Source organism: Antrostomus carolinensis, unplaced genomic scaffold, assembly GCF_000700745.2.
Source record: "Antrostomus carolinensis isolate BGI_N321 unplaced genomic scaffold, ASM70074v2 scaffold5018, whole genome shotgun sequence".
NCBI classification, from domain to species: domain Eukaryota; kingdom Metazoa; phylum Chordata; class Aves; order Caprimulgiformes; family Caprimulgidae; genus Antrostomus; species Antrostomus carolinensis.
The window spans coordinates 41,123-53,357 of NW_010333583.1; the positions used below are offsets into that span (position 1 = coordinate 41,123).

Consider the following 12,235-nt stretch of genomic DNA (forward strand, 5'->3'; position numbering starts at 1 on the left):
CCCTGGAAGTGTTCAAGGCCAGGCTGGATGAGGCTTTGAGCAACCTGGTCTAGTGGAAGGTGTCCCTGCTGATGGCAGGGGGGTTGGAACTGGATGAGCTTTAAGGTCCCTTCCAACCCAAACCACTCTGTGATTCTATGATCCTATGTCTGGGCAGGCCCGTGTTTACCATGTGGTCGTGGCAAATCCCCACTCATTCACGCTGGGAGCAGTTTCCTCCAGGTTTTCCTTGCTCTGAAGCTCTCTGTAGAGTAAACATCTCCCTTTACTACATGACCAAGATGGAGTGTTGGGTGGGCAAGAGTGATTCTCCAGCAGCGCCCTCAGCTTCCCCACATGCAGGTTAATATCATTTTAGCTGCCCCCATCTCATCTGGGTTCATGCCACCCAGCGTTACTGGGGATGTCTGCCAACACAGGAGAACTGCAGCTGGCACTGAAGTTGTTTGATGGCTCTTCCCTCCGAATGCCCTCGCTCCTTACCACCCTTGCCAGGACCAGGTGAGGTCCATGCTGGAGCTGATGCATGGCTGGAGCTGGCACAAAGCAGCACCACGGGCTTGGGTTACCCAGGTCCAAAAAAAAAAATAGGAGCCTGGACAGGACAGAAATAAAACTGCCCAAGTCAGAAGGAGTGGTGGGGAGGCTGGAGCTGTTCTAAAGCCATTATGGAGCTATTATGGCACTATGAGTTATCTCTATTCCTGCTCACTGGAGAGAAGGGTCCCAGGAGCAACGCTGCTGCCCCAGGTCATCCCTGCTGCCTCCATCTCCTGCCCTGGGGCTTGGCCCCAGAGGGGTGCACCTTCACCCAGGGCATCTCATGGCTGATTTCTTAATTGCTAAATGAAAGGTGTGATATAGGACCCACACATCTGCTTCTTTAACACTTCAAGGTGGTGACACTGGTACTAGCAAGGATGGGGGGGGCCAGCTGTGGTCAGGCGTGACCCAGGGTAGCTCCCATGGTGAGACAAAAAGAAAAACTCAATTCTTCCCTCTGAGGAGAAGAATTATTTCTAGCACCATGAGAAAACAAAGCAGACCAAGAGGGATTATTTTCCCCAAACAAGATGCTGTTTGAAAACACCCACTTGGAGTCACACATCATTTTTTTTTCCTCCCTGCTTGTTGCAACTTTGCCAAATCAAAAAATTTCAACACTGAGTTTGCCTCTGAATTCACAAGACCAGCTTAAAATTCCTGAGATTGTTGTTTTATTTTGAAAAAAATCTCATTCTTTTTGTTCACTACGTGCTGTTTGAGCCCTGAAATACCCCATGTTCACGAGTCTCTTTGACCACATTGGCTAGAAACACCCTTTTGCTCCCCTCTCCCCCCTCTGTTTTCCCGATTCCCCATCAATCGAATGAATTCTGGAGCTGGGCCTTGAAGCAAACACGAAGTGTTGGGAGCTTTGCAACTGATGGTAGGAGTTGTCAAGAGCTGTTGTCAACACAGCGTACAAGATGTGCGTGAACCATCCCCAGCAACTGTTCCTTCCCAAGCCAGCTCTTCTGACAAGCCAGAAAGCACACGGAGCTGCCTTTCCCGGCACAGATCTCCGCTGCTGAGGATGAAACGAGAGCTCACCCCGCTGTCAGTTTGAGTGGCGTTGGGTTGGAGCTGGAGAAACACCTCCGCACACGCACGCACCTGCTCCCACACACCCTGGCTCAGCCCCAACCATCCCCACGCCGCCTTTCACGTTCAAGGTTGAGTAGGTTTTGCTGCTGGGACACATCTCGGTGCCCAGGATCAGGTTGGGATGGCCAAAGCTTGCTGGGGACCAACAGACCCACTGGTGGGAGCAGGTGGAGTGGCTGGTGCTGGCTGGCCATGCCCATGAGGACACAGCAGCTTTGTTTGCCCGTGTGTGGTGTGGGAGGCTCCCCCAGCTTGGCACCAGAAGGTTAGTGATTTTTAAAAGACTATTGTTTTCACCCCGTGTGTTTGGAAAAACAAGGGGTGAGCTGTGTGGGTGAGAGCCACCCTGGCTTCTTCTGCCTCCAGTTTCTGCTGCCACGGGCAGCTCCCTGGCTGCAATCCTGCCCCCACAACCTCCTCCTTCCCTCTGAGCTTGGGTCAGAGTCCTCATTCCCTCACATCTCCCCTTTGTTTCTTTCCCCATTCTTCTCTTAGCAGGAGAGGTCTCTGCTGTGTCCCGCACCACCACCAACAGCAAAGCAGAAACACACAAAGGTGTTTTCCCAAAGGTAAGACTTCTCCAGCTTTAGCCTTGTGTGGGCATCTCAGTTTTCATTGTGGTAAACCAGTGACCAGGTCAAAGCTGGTTGCCCTCATCGCTGCAGAGCCTGACCCAAAGATTTGCTATGAGATGCCTCAGCAGCCATGGGGATAATGACCTAAATAACAGAGAACACCCAAACATATTTGGAAAAAAAAACCCCACATGTGCTTTGAGTTTTGGTTTGTGGTGTCTTGAGCTGGGATCAGCAGGATCTCCAAGGGGTATTAGCTTGGCTTCACCTGAGATGCAAAACACATGTGTCCTTTTCTTTGGAGAGCTAGCTTCGGGGTTTGTCACCCCTGGTTTTTACTGCTATCAAATGCTTGCATAACAAGATTTATTAAACCAAATAATTTCTGTATAATAACGACAGGAATGCAGATTTCCTCTGCTCAGCTGGGGCTCGTTGTGAGTATGCAGAGCAATTAGAGGTGACTCACTTTGGCCAGGATCCTGAGAGCGCTGGCCCGCTCCCTAGGATGCAGGGCACAAGGTTGGCTTCATGATGACGCCGAGAAAACTGGTGTTTATCTACAAATAATGATTTTTTTGCTGTAACTGGATTACCATGGAGGGTGTTTCTCCTTTGGAGGAGTTGCAAGGTCATGTCTCGTTATGTAAAGGACCAAAACAGCACAGGGCTGTTGCTAATTGGCAAAAATATTTAAGTTTCCCACCTGGAGCTGGTTGAGTTTGCTGATGAAGTTGCAGGCACCTCAGCTGCCCACCAGTATGGAAGCTGGGGAAGGACCATAGCCCCTGGAGTGGATGGCTGGAGGAGCTACTGGAACCTCAGCGCTGGAGGATGCTCTTCCAGGGAGTGAAGGTCAGGAGCAGGTTAACACCCAGAAGGTGTTTCCTAGGTGTGGGTAAGGTGTTTGGTTTGGCTTGTCTCGTAGCTCCCTTCCAATGGCGGGAACAAATATTTCCTCAGTATAATGACTGGAATGATGAAAATTCTCTGTCTTGGTCCTCAATGATGAGTAGTTTCCTGGTCCGTGTCCTCAGCTTGCGCACAGATAAGGTCTGTAATGCTCTTTGATTAAGATAACAGGGACCCAGATTTGTCCCTGATCTTGACAGATTTTAATCTCATGATCCAGTTTCTGGGCTGAAGTGGTTTCACACAGCAGCACAGGGACGTTTCTTAAATCAAGGTACTGTAACTACATGTCTTTAAGTCTCTCTTAACTGCTGATGGTGAGAGGAACAGTCTCCAAACCTGCCATAAAGCCCTGCTCCACCTGGGGCAGGTGGCTGAAGGGTGGGAACATCTGGCCTTTAACCCTGAGGAGTTTTTCCCGGTGTGCAGCTGCTGTGTACTCTGCTCTAGCCTGACAGATTTTGCAGTCAGGTCCAGGGTGGGGAACTTGACCAAAGCTTTTCTTCTCTTTTTTCTTTTTTTCTTCTCTTTTCTTTTCAGTGGGGTGAGGTATGTGAATAAAAACACTGAGACTTTGGATTTATGGGGTCAGGCTTTAAATGCAAACAGGTAAATCAGGAGGAGGTTTCCTGAGGGGCAGACTGAGCCCTGCAGTGGCACCAGGAGCAGCTCTGAGCAAAGTGCTTGGACAAATCTGGTGTCTCCAGAGCTGTAGACAGTGCTCTGATCTCTTGCATTGCTCCTTAGAGCCATGCTACTCATCTTTTGTATCTGTGCAAACATGGGAGGAGAATCTCTTTGTTGTCTTCTTGCTTTGGCCAGACCTTCCTTCCCTTCTGCCTGCAAAGTGTAGGCTTGAGGACACAGCCCAGACCTTGAGTTTTGGGGAGAACTTGAGGGCACAGACACCGGTCTCTGGCTCACTTGTGCCAAAGAGGCTTTTTGTGATTTACAGCATATTGTGCTGAGTGAGTTGGCAGATGCTCTGAACTGGCAGAGAAGGAGGGAGATGGTCACGTGGAACAAAACACCGTCTCCTGGCAAAAGGAAGGAGAAAGTCCAGTCTGTGGGTTTACCCGCTGAGTGCCATACGGTGCTGAAAAATCATCCTGTGGAGAAGTATCTGGTAATCTGGTTGAATGGTATTAACTATACCAGTTTCCAGTAAGTGTTGTTGCTCTAAGTGCTACCTGGGAATGCCTTCTCCATGCCACCAAAGTAGTAGTTATTTAAATAATGTCAGAGGCTCTTTGACCCCAAAGCGTGTGGGGGTGAGGGGAGGGCACGAGTCACAAAGAAAATAGCGCTGGTTTCCTTCTTGTTCAACCTTTCACATTCTCCACCTTTTAAATAAAAATGAATATTAATAAATCCAACAGACCTTAAAAAACCCCCCTTAGAGTCAAGTGCCAAGGGGAGTGAGGCCCTCAAAGGAGAATGTCCAAAATAACTTGGTCGTGAAAAGAAAACAGCAGCAATGTTGAACTGATGAGGAGTGATTGAAACAGCAGCCTTGGCCTTTGGAGACCACTGGCATTAGAGAAGGTCTAATTGAAATCACCAGTCCTGCATCTTATAGCAGCCTCCCAGTACCTGAAGGGGCTACAAGAAAGCTGGGGAAGGACTTTTCCTAAGGGCAGTTAATGACAAAACAAGGGGAAATGGGTTTAAACTGAAAGAGGGGAGGTTTAGATGAGATATTAGGAAGAAATTCTTCACTGTGAGGGTGGTCAGACACTGGAACAGGTTGCCCAGAGAAGCTGTGGCTGCTCCTCCCTGGAAGTGTTGAAGGCCAGGCTGGATGAGGCTTTGAGCAACCTGGTCTAGTGGAAGGTGTCCCTGCTGATGGCAGTGGGCTTGGAACTAGATGATCTTTAAGGTCCCTTCCAACCCAAACCATTCTATGATGTGTGTTTTCTCTTTAACTCTTGGCCACTTCTGTTTGCTTTTCACTGCTACCAAGTCACCCGTTCTGTGGCTGCGCTGCGATTGTTTAATTGCAGTTCTGACTGTTCACATTAAATGTCAAGTGTCAAGCAACCCTTAAGTAAACGAGAGCTTTCTAAACACCACCCCAACCATTTGTTTCTGTTTTCTGAAGCCTTTAGTCTGGTTTCTGCCTCGCCTTACGCAGCTATAAGCAAGTCAAAGTACACAGAATGATTCCTATTTCACAGCACAAGTAGGATCAGACCGAAGCTCCAGGGACAGCAGTTTATCTTCCCAGAGTAAGCACTTGTTGTTCTAACATGATAGCAAATTAATTCCAAAGGTAATGTGGTACCATGTAATTGAGAGTCCCCTGAGCTGGTACCAGAGTCTATTTTAGTCAAGCACTCTGCAGACCAGTGAGGATGTCATTGCACCAGCAGTCATGGAGATTTAGGGAGTCCTCGCTTGCTTTGATGGTTTGTGTCCTACACCCCTGTGCTGCTGAAGATCTCTCTCTCTTATCCCTGAAAATCAGTGCAATAATAAATTTATTTCCTTCTCCCCCACGATACCTTCCTGCATTCTGATACTACTTGATATCAGGTGGGCCAAAGGCTCTGGGTGCTGTGGTTGTCCCAAGGTTGATCAGATCTTGGTAGGCAGAGAGAAAAAAAGTTGTGGAGAGGATCTGCAGCCCTTCTCCCATTTGGAATACCAATTTGAGGTATTTCCTCAGCCCAACCATCAATTTTTCATGGAATTTAGAAGCGGCTACTTGGCTCTGAGATCTCTAACATACTGTTGGACAGGACTGAAGCAGGCTAGCAGCTTCCCATCTTATTCATGCCTGTTGTTGAGCTGGGGGTTTAAAAGCTCAGGAGCTAGTAGCATACAAAATTTGGCTCTCAGAATTCCCTTGAAACATTCTTTTGAGTGAGACAGGGAAAAGGAGTGAAGTCTCCAAGCTGCTGCAAAGGCAGTCGGGGGTGCCTGGGGGGTCAGTGCCATTTGGGGCTCCAGGAGTCTGTGGGAATCAGGTGTGTGTGCTGGGGGAGAGGGGCTGTGTGCTGGCCAGGGGGACCTGCAGGTACATGGGGTAACTCTTCCCAACCTGGCCGTGCTCTCTCATTGCTGTGGCAATGCAAACTGTGCAAATGTGCAAAATGTGAGTTGTGGTGTAAACCCTATTTCTGCAAGGTTCAAAGATATTTGATCAGAAGAAACCTGTTTATTGTGAGGTTTATCATGTGGGAATCAGGTGTATGAGCGATCAGAAGAAACCTGTTTATTGTGAGGTTTAGGAAAACAATTTTAATGTAAATTGCTTTTGGTGGATACAGAACTTAGAATTACAGTTTTAAGAATACAAATACACAGTATCTCGTTCAACAAACACAAACCAAACTTATTCCCCGAGGAACATTAAAAGAGCAAATGTTTGTTCAAATAAATGGGCAACAAACATGGGATGGGGGTGACAAAACAAAACAACTCAAGTTGGAAGCCAAAACCCCACTGAAGAAGCAGCAGTCACATCTTCAATTTTATGCTCAGGCTGTACTTTCACTTTGCTTTTCCTGTTCGATAGCTGCCAGAAAAAGAGAGGAAACAAAAACATCACCAATAAACATTATAATGATTTTGCAGGATACATTTCTATGGCTACTCTTACAGCCAGGGGATGGTAAGTCCCCATTTGCTTTCTTTGGCCACCCTGGAAATGCCAACCCATTCCCACGTATGTGTAGCCAGCAGGGTGCAGTTCATGATGTGCAAAATTCCTCTTGTATTACAGCCTTAGCATCACTAGGGATAATAAAACAGGGAAAAAACAGGTATCTTGCATCAAGGGACAGTGTGTCTCCATGGCTATCAGTACTGACACATCCCGAGTGGTTAGTGATGCTCTTCTGAAGGAAACCACTCACAATGTCTGGTCCAAATGCAGAGAAATGCCATTTTCACACCTGAATTTGTATGTGAATCACAACCCTCATCTGGCTGCCTGCACAGAGCACGTGTACAGGAGAAGACTCCACATGAGAAAAGCCCAGTGGTGCTTTGCCAAGGAAGATGGCCCGTTAGACAAGAACGGTGATGGGATTCTCTTGAAGTCTTATTCCCAGAGAAGGTGCCTGGAGCTCTCCTGGCCAGGGCTGACAGCAGGTACCAGTGTGGGGCAGCAGCTCATCTGCCTGATAACATGTTAAATCCAGAGCCCAGGCACCTTCTGGGGGTGCTGCCAGGGGTGTGCGAGAGTTCCCCTGTGCGTCTGTGCCTCCCAAGAGACTGCTAACACGGTAATTACAAACAGTTTGATCCTGTTACCTGCAACCAGTAGAAAAACTGGTCTTACTTTTAGCAGAAGCAAGAGCAATCCCATCAGAAAGGATTTTTTCAGACAAAATGCACCATTGGTTATAATTATTGGTATCCTTGGAAGACCAGCATAGAGTAAGTGTTAGTATTATCCTCACTTAAAGTCAGGGATGCGTTTGAGCCTGTAATCCTATGATTAGTATTCTTTTTGCATATGAACTGCAATACAGATCGTGTCCTTGCTACTCATAGTTCAAATATCCTCATAAGCACTTACTTTCTTTAGTGGGCAAGGGATTTTTCTCTCTGGTTTCTGTCTTCTTCAGCTTGGTTTTGTCAAACGTTTCAATTTCTGCAAAATCTGGTTTGTCAGACATGATGGGTCCTGACAAAGAAAGGAAAAACACACCCGTGGCTTCATTAGCTAGTGCTGTGATATCAGCCATCTGCAAAGCATTTTCTGCTTAAAAGAAAAAATAGGCAAAGACTATAAAAATAGTTATTAAAAAAAAAAAAACCCCACAAATCTAACACCTCAATCTGGGACCTCTCCCCGAAGCTTGGCTCTTTCAGAGCAAAAGAAGAAAGGCATAAAAAGAATTTTACCTAGATTTTTCAGACTAAATTTGTAAAAATCATATTTTGCACACAGAAATAAGAATATCTCAGTAAAGGAAAGACCATGCATTAATTGCCAATAATCCATGGAGCCTCCTGATGTAAACCTCTATTTTAAGGAATGCTGCTAACCAGAACATCTACAACAAACCCCAAATCCAATATGAACAAATCATTCAATTATGATTTTGTTTTAATTAACAGCATTTGTCTTTTAATTCTAAGCACCCCGTCCTGAGTTCCTACAAACCCTGGTATCTGGCTGAGCTGCTGTGGACACTTGTGCTTAACAATAGAGGACCGGTTCACCCAGCCCTTTGTTTGCTCTCGCACTCAGTATCCCAGTCGCAGGCTCAATGGGTTTGGATTAAACTCTATTATAAAAGAAATCCAACAAAGCACATCAGCATTCAACACTTCACCTGCCAAAACTTCCCTAATCCAATTCCTGTTTCTAACAGAAATTCAAGTTAAAATCCAGCCTGGATGTTATTCCCTCTTATTTCAGTGGAATTTCCCATCAAGGCAAGGTTTGGCCCAGAGATGGTTGATATAATTATATATTTTTTTCCTTCCTGAAGACAATCAGATTTCATTGCTATCTGCACTGAGACAACAGAAGTAAATATTCACAGGAACAAAAAAAAAAAAAAGCTAGTAAAACCACATGGCATTACCGTCTGGCTGCTCTCTCCTCAGCTGCTTGGTGGCTGTCTGAGGCAGTGTGAGTTGAAAAAGGTCAGGGTAATCCCTCCTCTCCTCTCTTCTCCCCCTCCCTCCTGAGCCCATCGCTATTAATATTGATTAGTTTAGTGCTGGGATGGCTCAGCGTTTCAGGAAAGGACAGATTGCTGCTGCAGAAAGTGCATCAAGGGAGGGAAATGGGAAAACTGACATGGAAAATGGCCAAAATACTTCTTGATTTATTTTATTTTATTTTATTTTTTAAATTCTTGTTTACCAAGACAAAAATATTGAAGTTTTCCTTCCTCTCCTTCTTTTCCAACGCTGAGGTTCAGAGTTAAGGTGAGGTTTGGAGTTTATTTAAGGGCTGCTGCTGCCAGGTTAGTTTGTGGGGAGATTTTTAGGTATATTCAAGCAACGTGCCTGGGATTGTCCCCCACCCCAGAAGCACACACTCGGGATGGTTGTAACCACGGCCATGGTACGATTGCTGCAATCGAGGACCAAATCTGAGATAGGCATGTCCTGAGCACCACGTTGGTGTCCAGGAATGTGTCCTGGAGGGAAGTATGATGAATCTTTCATTTGGTCCCATTTTGGAGGCGTTTGCTGGTGCTTCTCTCAGCCCAATGGCTTTGCAAGCCAGACCAGGCAGCTGCTCATGACCAACCTTCCTGCCTTTGCTGTCCTGCCTGCGTGGACGTTCCCTGTACTCCATCCATCCCCATGGCATGGACCACGTTGGACTTGCTCTCAGGGAACCTCTACAGTTGCAGTGAAGTGATAATATGTTGTAGGTGCTGAGTGATGTAATTTTAGGAAAAAACCTTTAAAATGGCTAATAGCCCTTGGGTGTATTTGCAAGACAGATTTTGTGTTAGATGTGGGCACCACCTGTAGGCACCTCCTAGACCTGTGGATCCTGAGGGCTGTGGACATGTCTGTGATGTGCCATGGCTCCAGCTACACTTTGCAGCACAAAACTAAATTGGGGAATGATTTTTCATGGCCCTTGAGTTTGGGAGGGAAGGGTTGTGTGTATCCTCCTAGATGCTGGTGTGGATTTCCTCTTGTGTAACTTTGGATGTCTGCAGCTGAAATACTTGTCTAGACTCCACGAGAGTCAATAGGGAGGCAACTAAGTTGGGATACAATTAATTGTGCCCTAGGAGTATCTGGGTTTCTCTACTGACTGTTAAGGGAGCCTGGACAAGGAGCTCAGGGAGCTGGAGATGTCTGCCAGCTGACTGGGAGCCCTGGGAAGGTGCTGTGGATTTTTCTGTTGGCATAATAGGCTTAAGTGGAGTGTGTTTGAGTTTGACGTGTGAGCATGGAGAAAATAGATGTGTTTTAAGGACAACTTCTTCCAAGTTGCGCTTAAATTAAAATAATGAATATAAATGCAGAAAAAAAAAAGATTGTTTTTACTCATCAGCATTCATAAATAGTGGTTCCTTTCCACCCAGTGATTCCTTCCTTTATCCATCCTGTTTTCTGTATCTTCAGAGAGCGCAGGGGTCGCTGCATACCGTGGCAAACGGTGCTCTAAAAGCACTTTTTATGCAGCTGTGTCTGTGGTATCTGAGGTTAAGGAGAGTGGAGAACCACAGTGGTGGAAAAACCTGCAAAACACTGCTCAGCTGGAGCTCCAAAGAGATGATCTTGGGTCCCACTGAGCTCAGCCTTGTGCAAACCTGCCTGTGCTGCTTTGGGACCTAAAATTGTCCTGGCACTAACACAGCTACATTTTTGTTATGCTTTGTGCAGGCTGGCTCAGTTACCTCTGCATCTGCACTGACTGTCCATGCACAATCCATCTGTGTGTGTACCAGTCATATTTAATATCAGGACTCGGTTCCCTTGCTTCCATCCCCTTACTCCAACCAATTGTCAAAAATAGAAAGCTGTGTTCTTGACTGAAAACCCCTGGGAATAAACAGGAAGGAGGCTGCTGGGTGACTATTTGGTGTAATCTGTAGCTGAGATTTGTTACTGAAGAGTCTTAGTGTCTGTTTAAAGAGAGAGCATTAATCTCTTCTCGTCAGGCTGGACACCAGATTTAGAAGATCAGAAGGTCAGAAAAGACTTTAAATCACAATCTGAATGATTCATAAATTCAGACAGTTAATGAGTTTCAATTTTTAAAATATAGGTCCAGTTTTATAAGTAACAGAACTCTTACCAAGAAGAGAGATTATAAGGGGAAAACCTCTTAAACTTCTAGGCTGTCAGAAATTATTTCAGATGGAGAGAGCAAACAACAAAGTGTTTGGGACAGCAAAGCAGAAGACTCTCACTTCTGGATTTCTGGGTACAGTCATAGGTTTGGCCCCCAGCATCCACAGCAGAGCTCAGGCTTCTCTAAACATGCTAAGACAGAGTGGGCATGCTGGATTTTTCACCATCATCATTTTAATCACCTGATTTATTGGCACACCTAGTATTAAAAACAGTTTGGGATACCTTGTTTGGGTTTTTTGGCTGAAGGTGATCAGGTTTTTAAAGGATATTGGGTTGGGTTTCTGAGGAAGATGCAACAGTATTAGTTCACATAAAATAATGATGAGAAATCACACGTTCTCACTCTCAGTTCAAATCAGTAGATACTCATCTCTGTAACAAACATCTTGACCATTGCATAAAGTGCCTCTCAAGTTTCTGTAGCTTCCAAGTATGGTACTGTTGGATTCAAGCCTCATGTTTATGTACCCGGTGCAGGACTGACTGCTGTACGCAGTTTCCATATGGAATGTTTTGAGTTTAGCCTGAGGGCATTGTACAGTGCATTGAGGCTGGTCACGGGAGGGGAAGATGGGTAAGTGATATTTTACTCAGATGCTTTTTCCTCTCACTGGGAGCTGAGATCTTCTTGCTATATGAGCAGCAAAGCTGTTCTTTGACAAGTTTTTAATGGCAGGATTTCAGAGTTACCACCTTCAGGAAGGGGAACATGGCAGTTACCTGGCCTTGGGATGATTGTGGTAGCAACAAACCTCAATGAACTTTGAAGTGCACAGAGGCAGCTGAATGATCCAGTACCTAGAAACGAGAAAAGCCAGCAAGAGCAAGCAAACTATAGGATCTTTAGAGATCCTATACACATAAATCATGTAAAGCCATATCAATATGGCTGTGTCTGAAAAGCTACCTCAGATACCATGGAAATTGCATTTTATTTCAATCTGCTGCCAAAGGATGAAGGGCTGAGTCAAACCCGGCAGGGCTGACACCTCTGATGCCAGTGAGTCACCCACCACTGACAGCATTAAACCATGCCTGGCAGCGTAAGCCACCGAGTGTCTGTCAGACACCCACAGAGAAACACAGGAAAACAAATACTTGCTACCAGGACACAGTACTAGGTGAGAGGAAATATTTAAAGGGAGCTCAAGTGCAAAGGAAAATTCAGAGAGGAGTCTGAAGAGTGAGGCTGGGAGGTTTGGAGCCTGCTGCCACTCAGCTTTTTCCTTTGGCTGTTGTCACTTGGGAGGAGCAAGCCCAGCCTGCGTGGGACTGGGGCTGCAGGGACATATAGAACCATAAATGGT

At 46.0% G+C, this 12,235-nt stretch overlaps 1 protein-coding gene across 1 annotated transcript; it reads right to left on the bottom strand.

Annotated features, from left to right (window-relative positions):
• Positions 1-6,395: 6,395 nt before the first annotated feature.
• Positions 6,396-8,689, bottom strand: TMSB4X (thymosin beta 4 X-linked). The gene is made up of 3 exons (XM_010173901.1): positions 8,681-8,689; positions 7,663-7,770; positions 6,396-6,654 (listed from the first exon to the last, which is right to left on the bottom strand). The coding sequence occupies exons 2-3, from the start codon at positions 7,760-7,762 to the stop codon at positions 6,617-6,619; spliced, it is 138 nt and encodes a 45-aa protein (XP_010172203.1). The 5' UTR covers positions 7,763-7,770; positions 8,681-8,689; the 3' UTR covers positions 6,396-6,616.
• Positions 8,690-12,235: the final 3,546 nt, after the last annotated feature.

Excerpts from the sequence above, each read along its gene's own strand:
- TMSB4X (XM_010173901.1), bottom strand. The coding sequence starts at position 7,762 with ATGTCTGACAAACCAGATTTTGCAGAAATTGAAACGTTTGACAAAACC. Across the intron at positions 6,655-7,662 it reads TCCCTTGCCCACTAAAGAAA|CTATCGAACAGGAAAAGCAA; the intron begins GTAAGTGCTTAT and ends TTTTTCTGGCAG.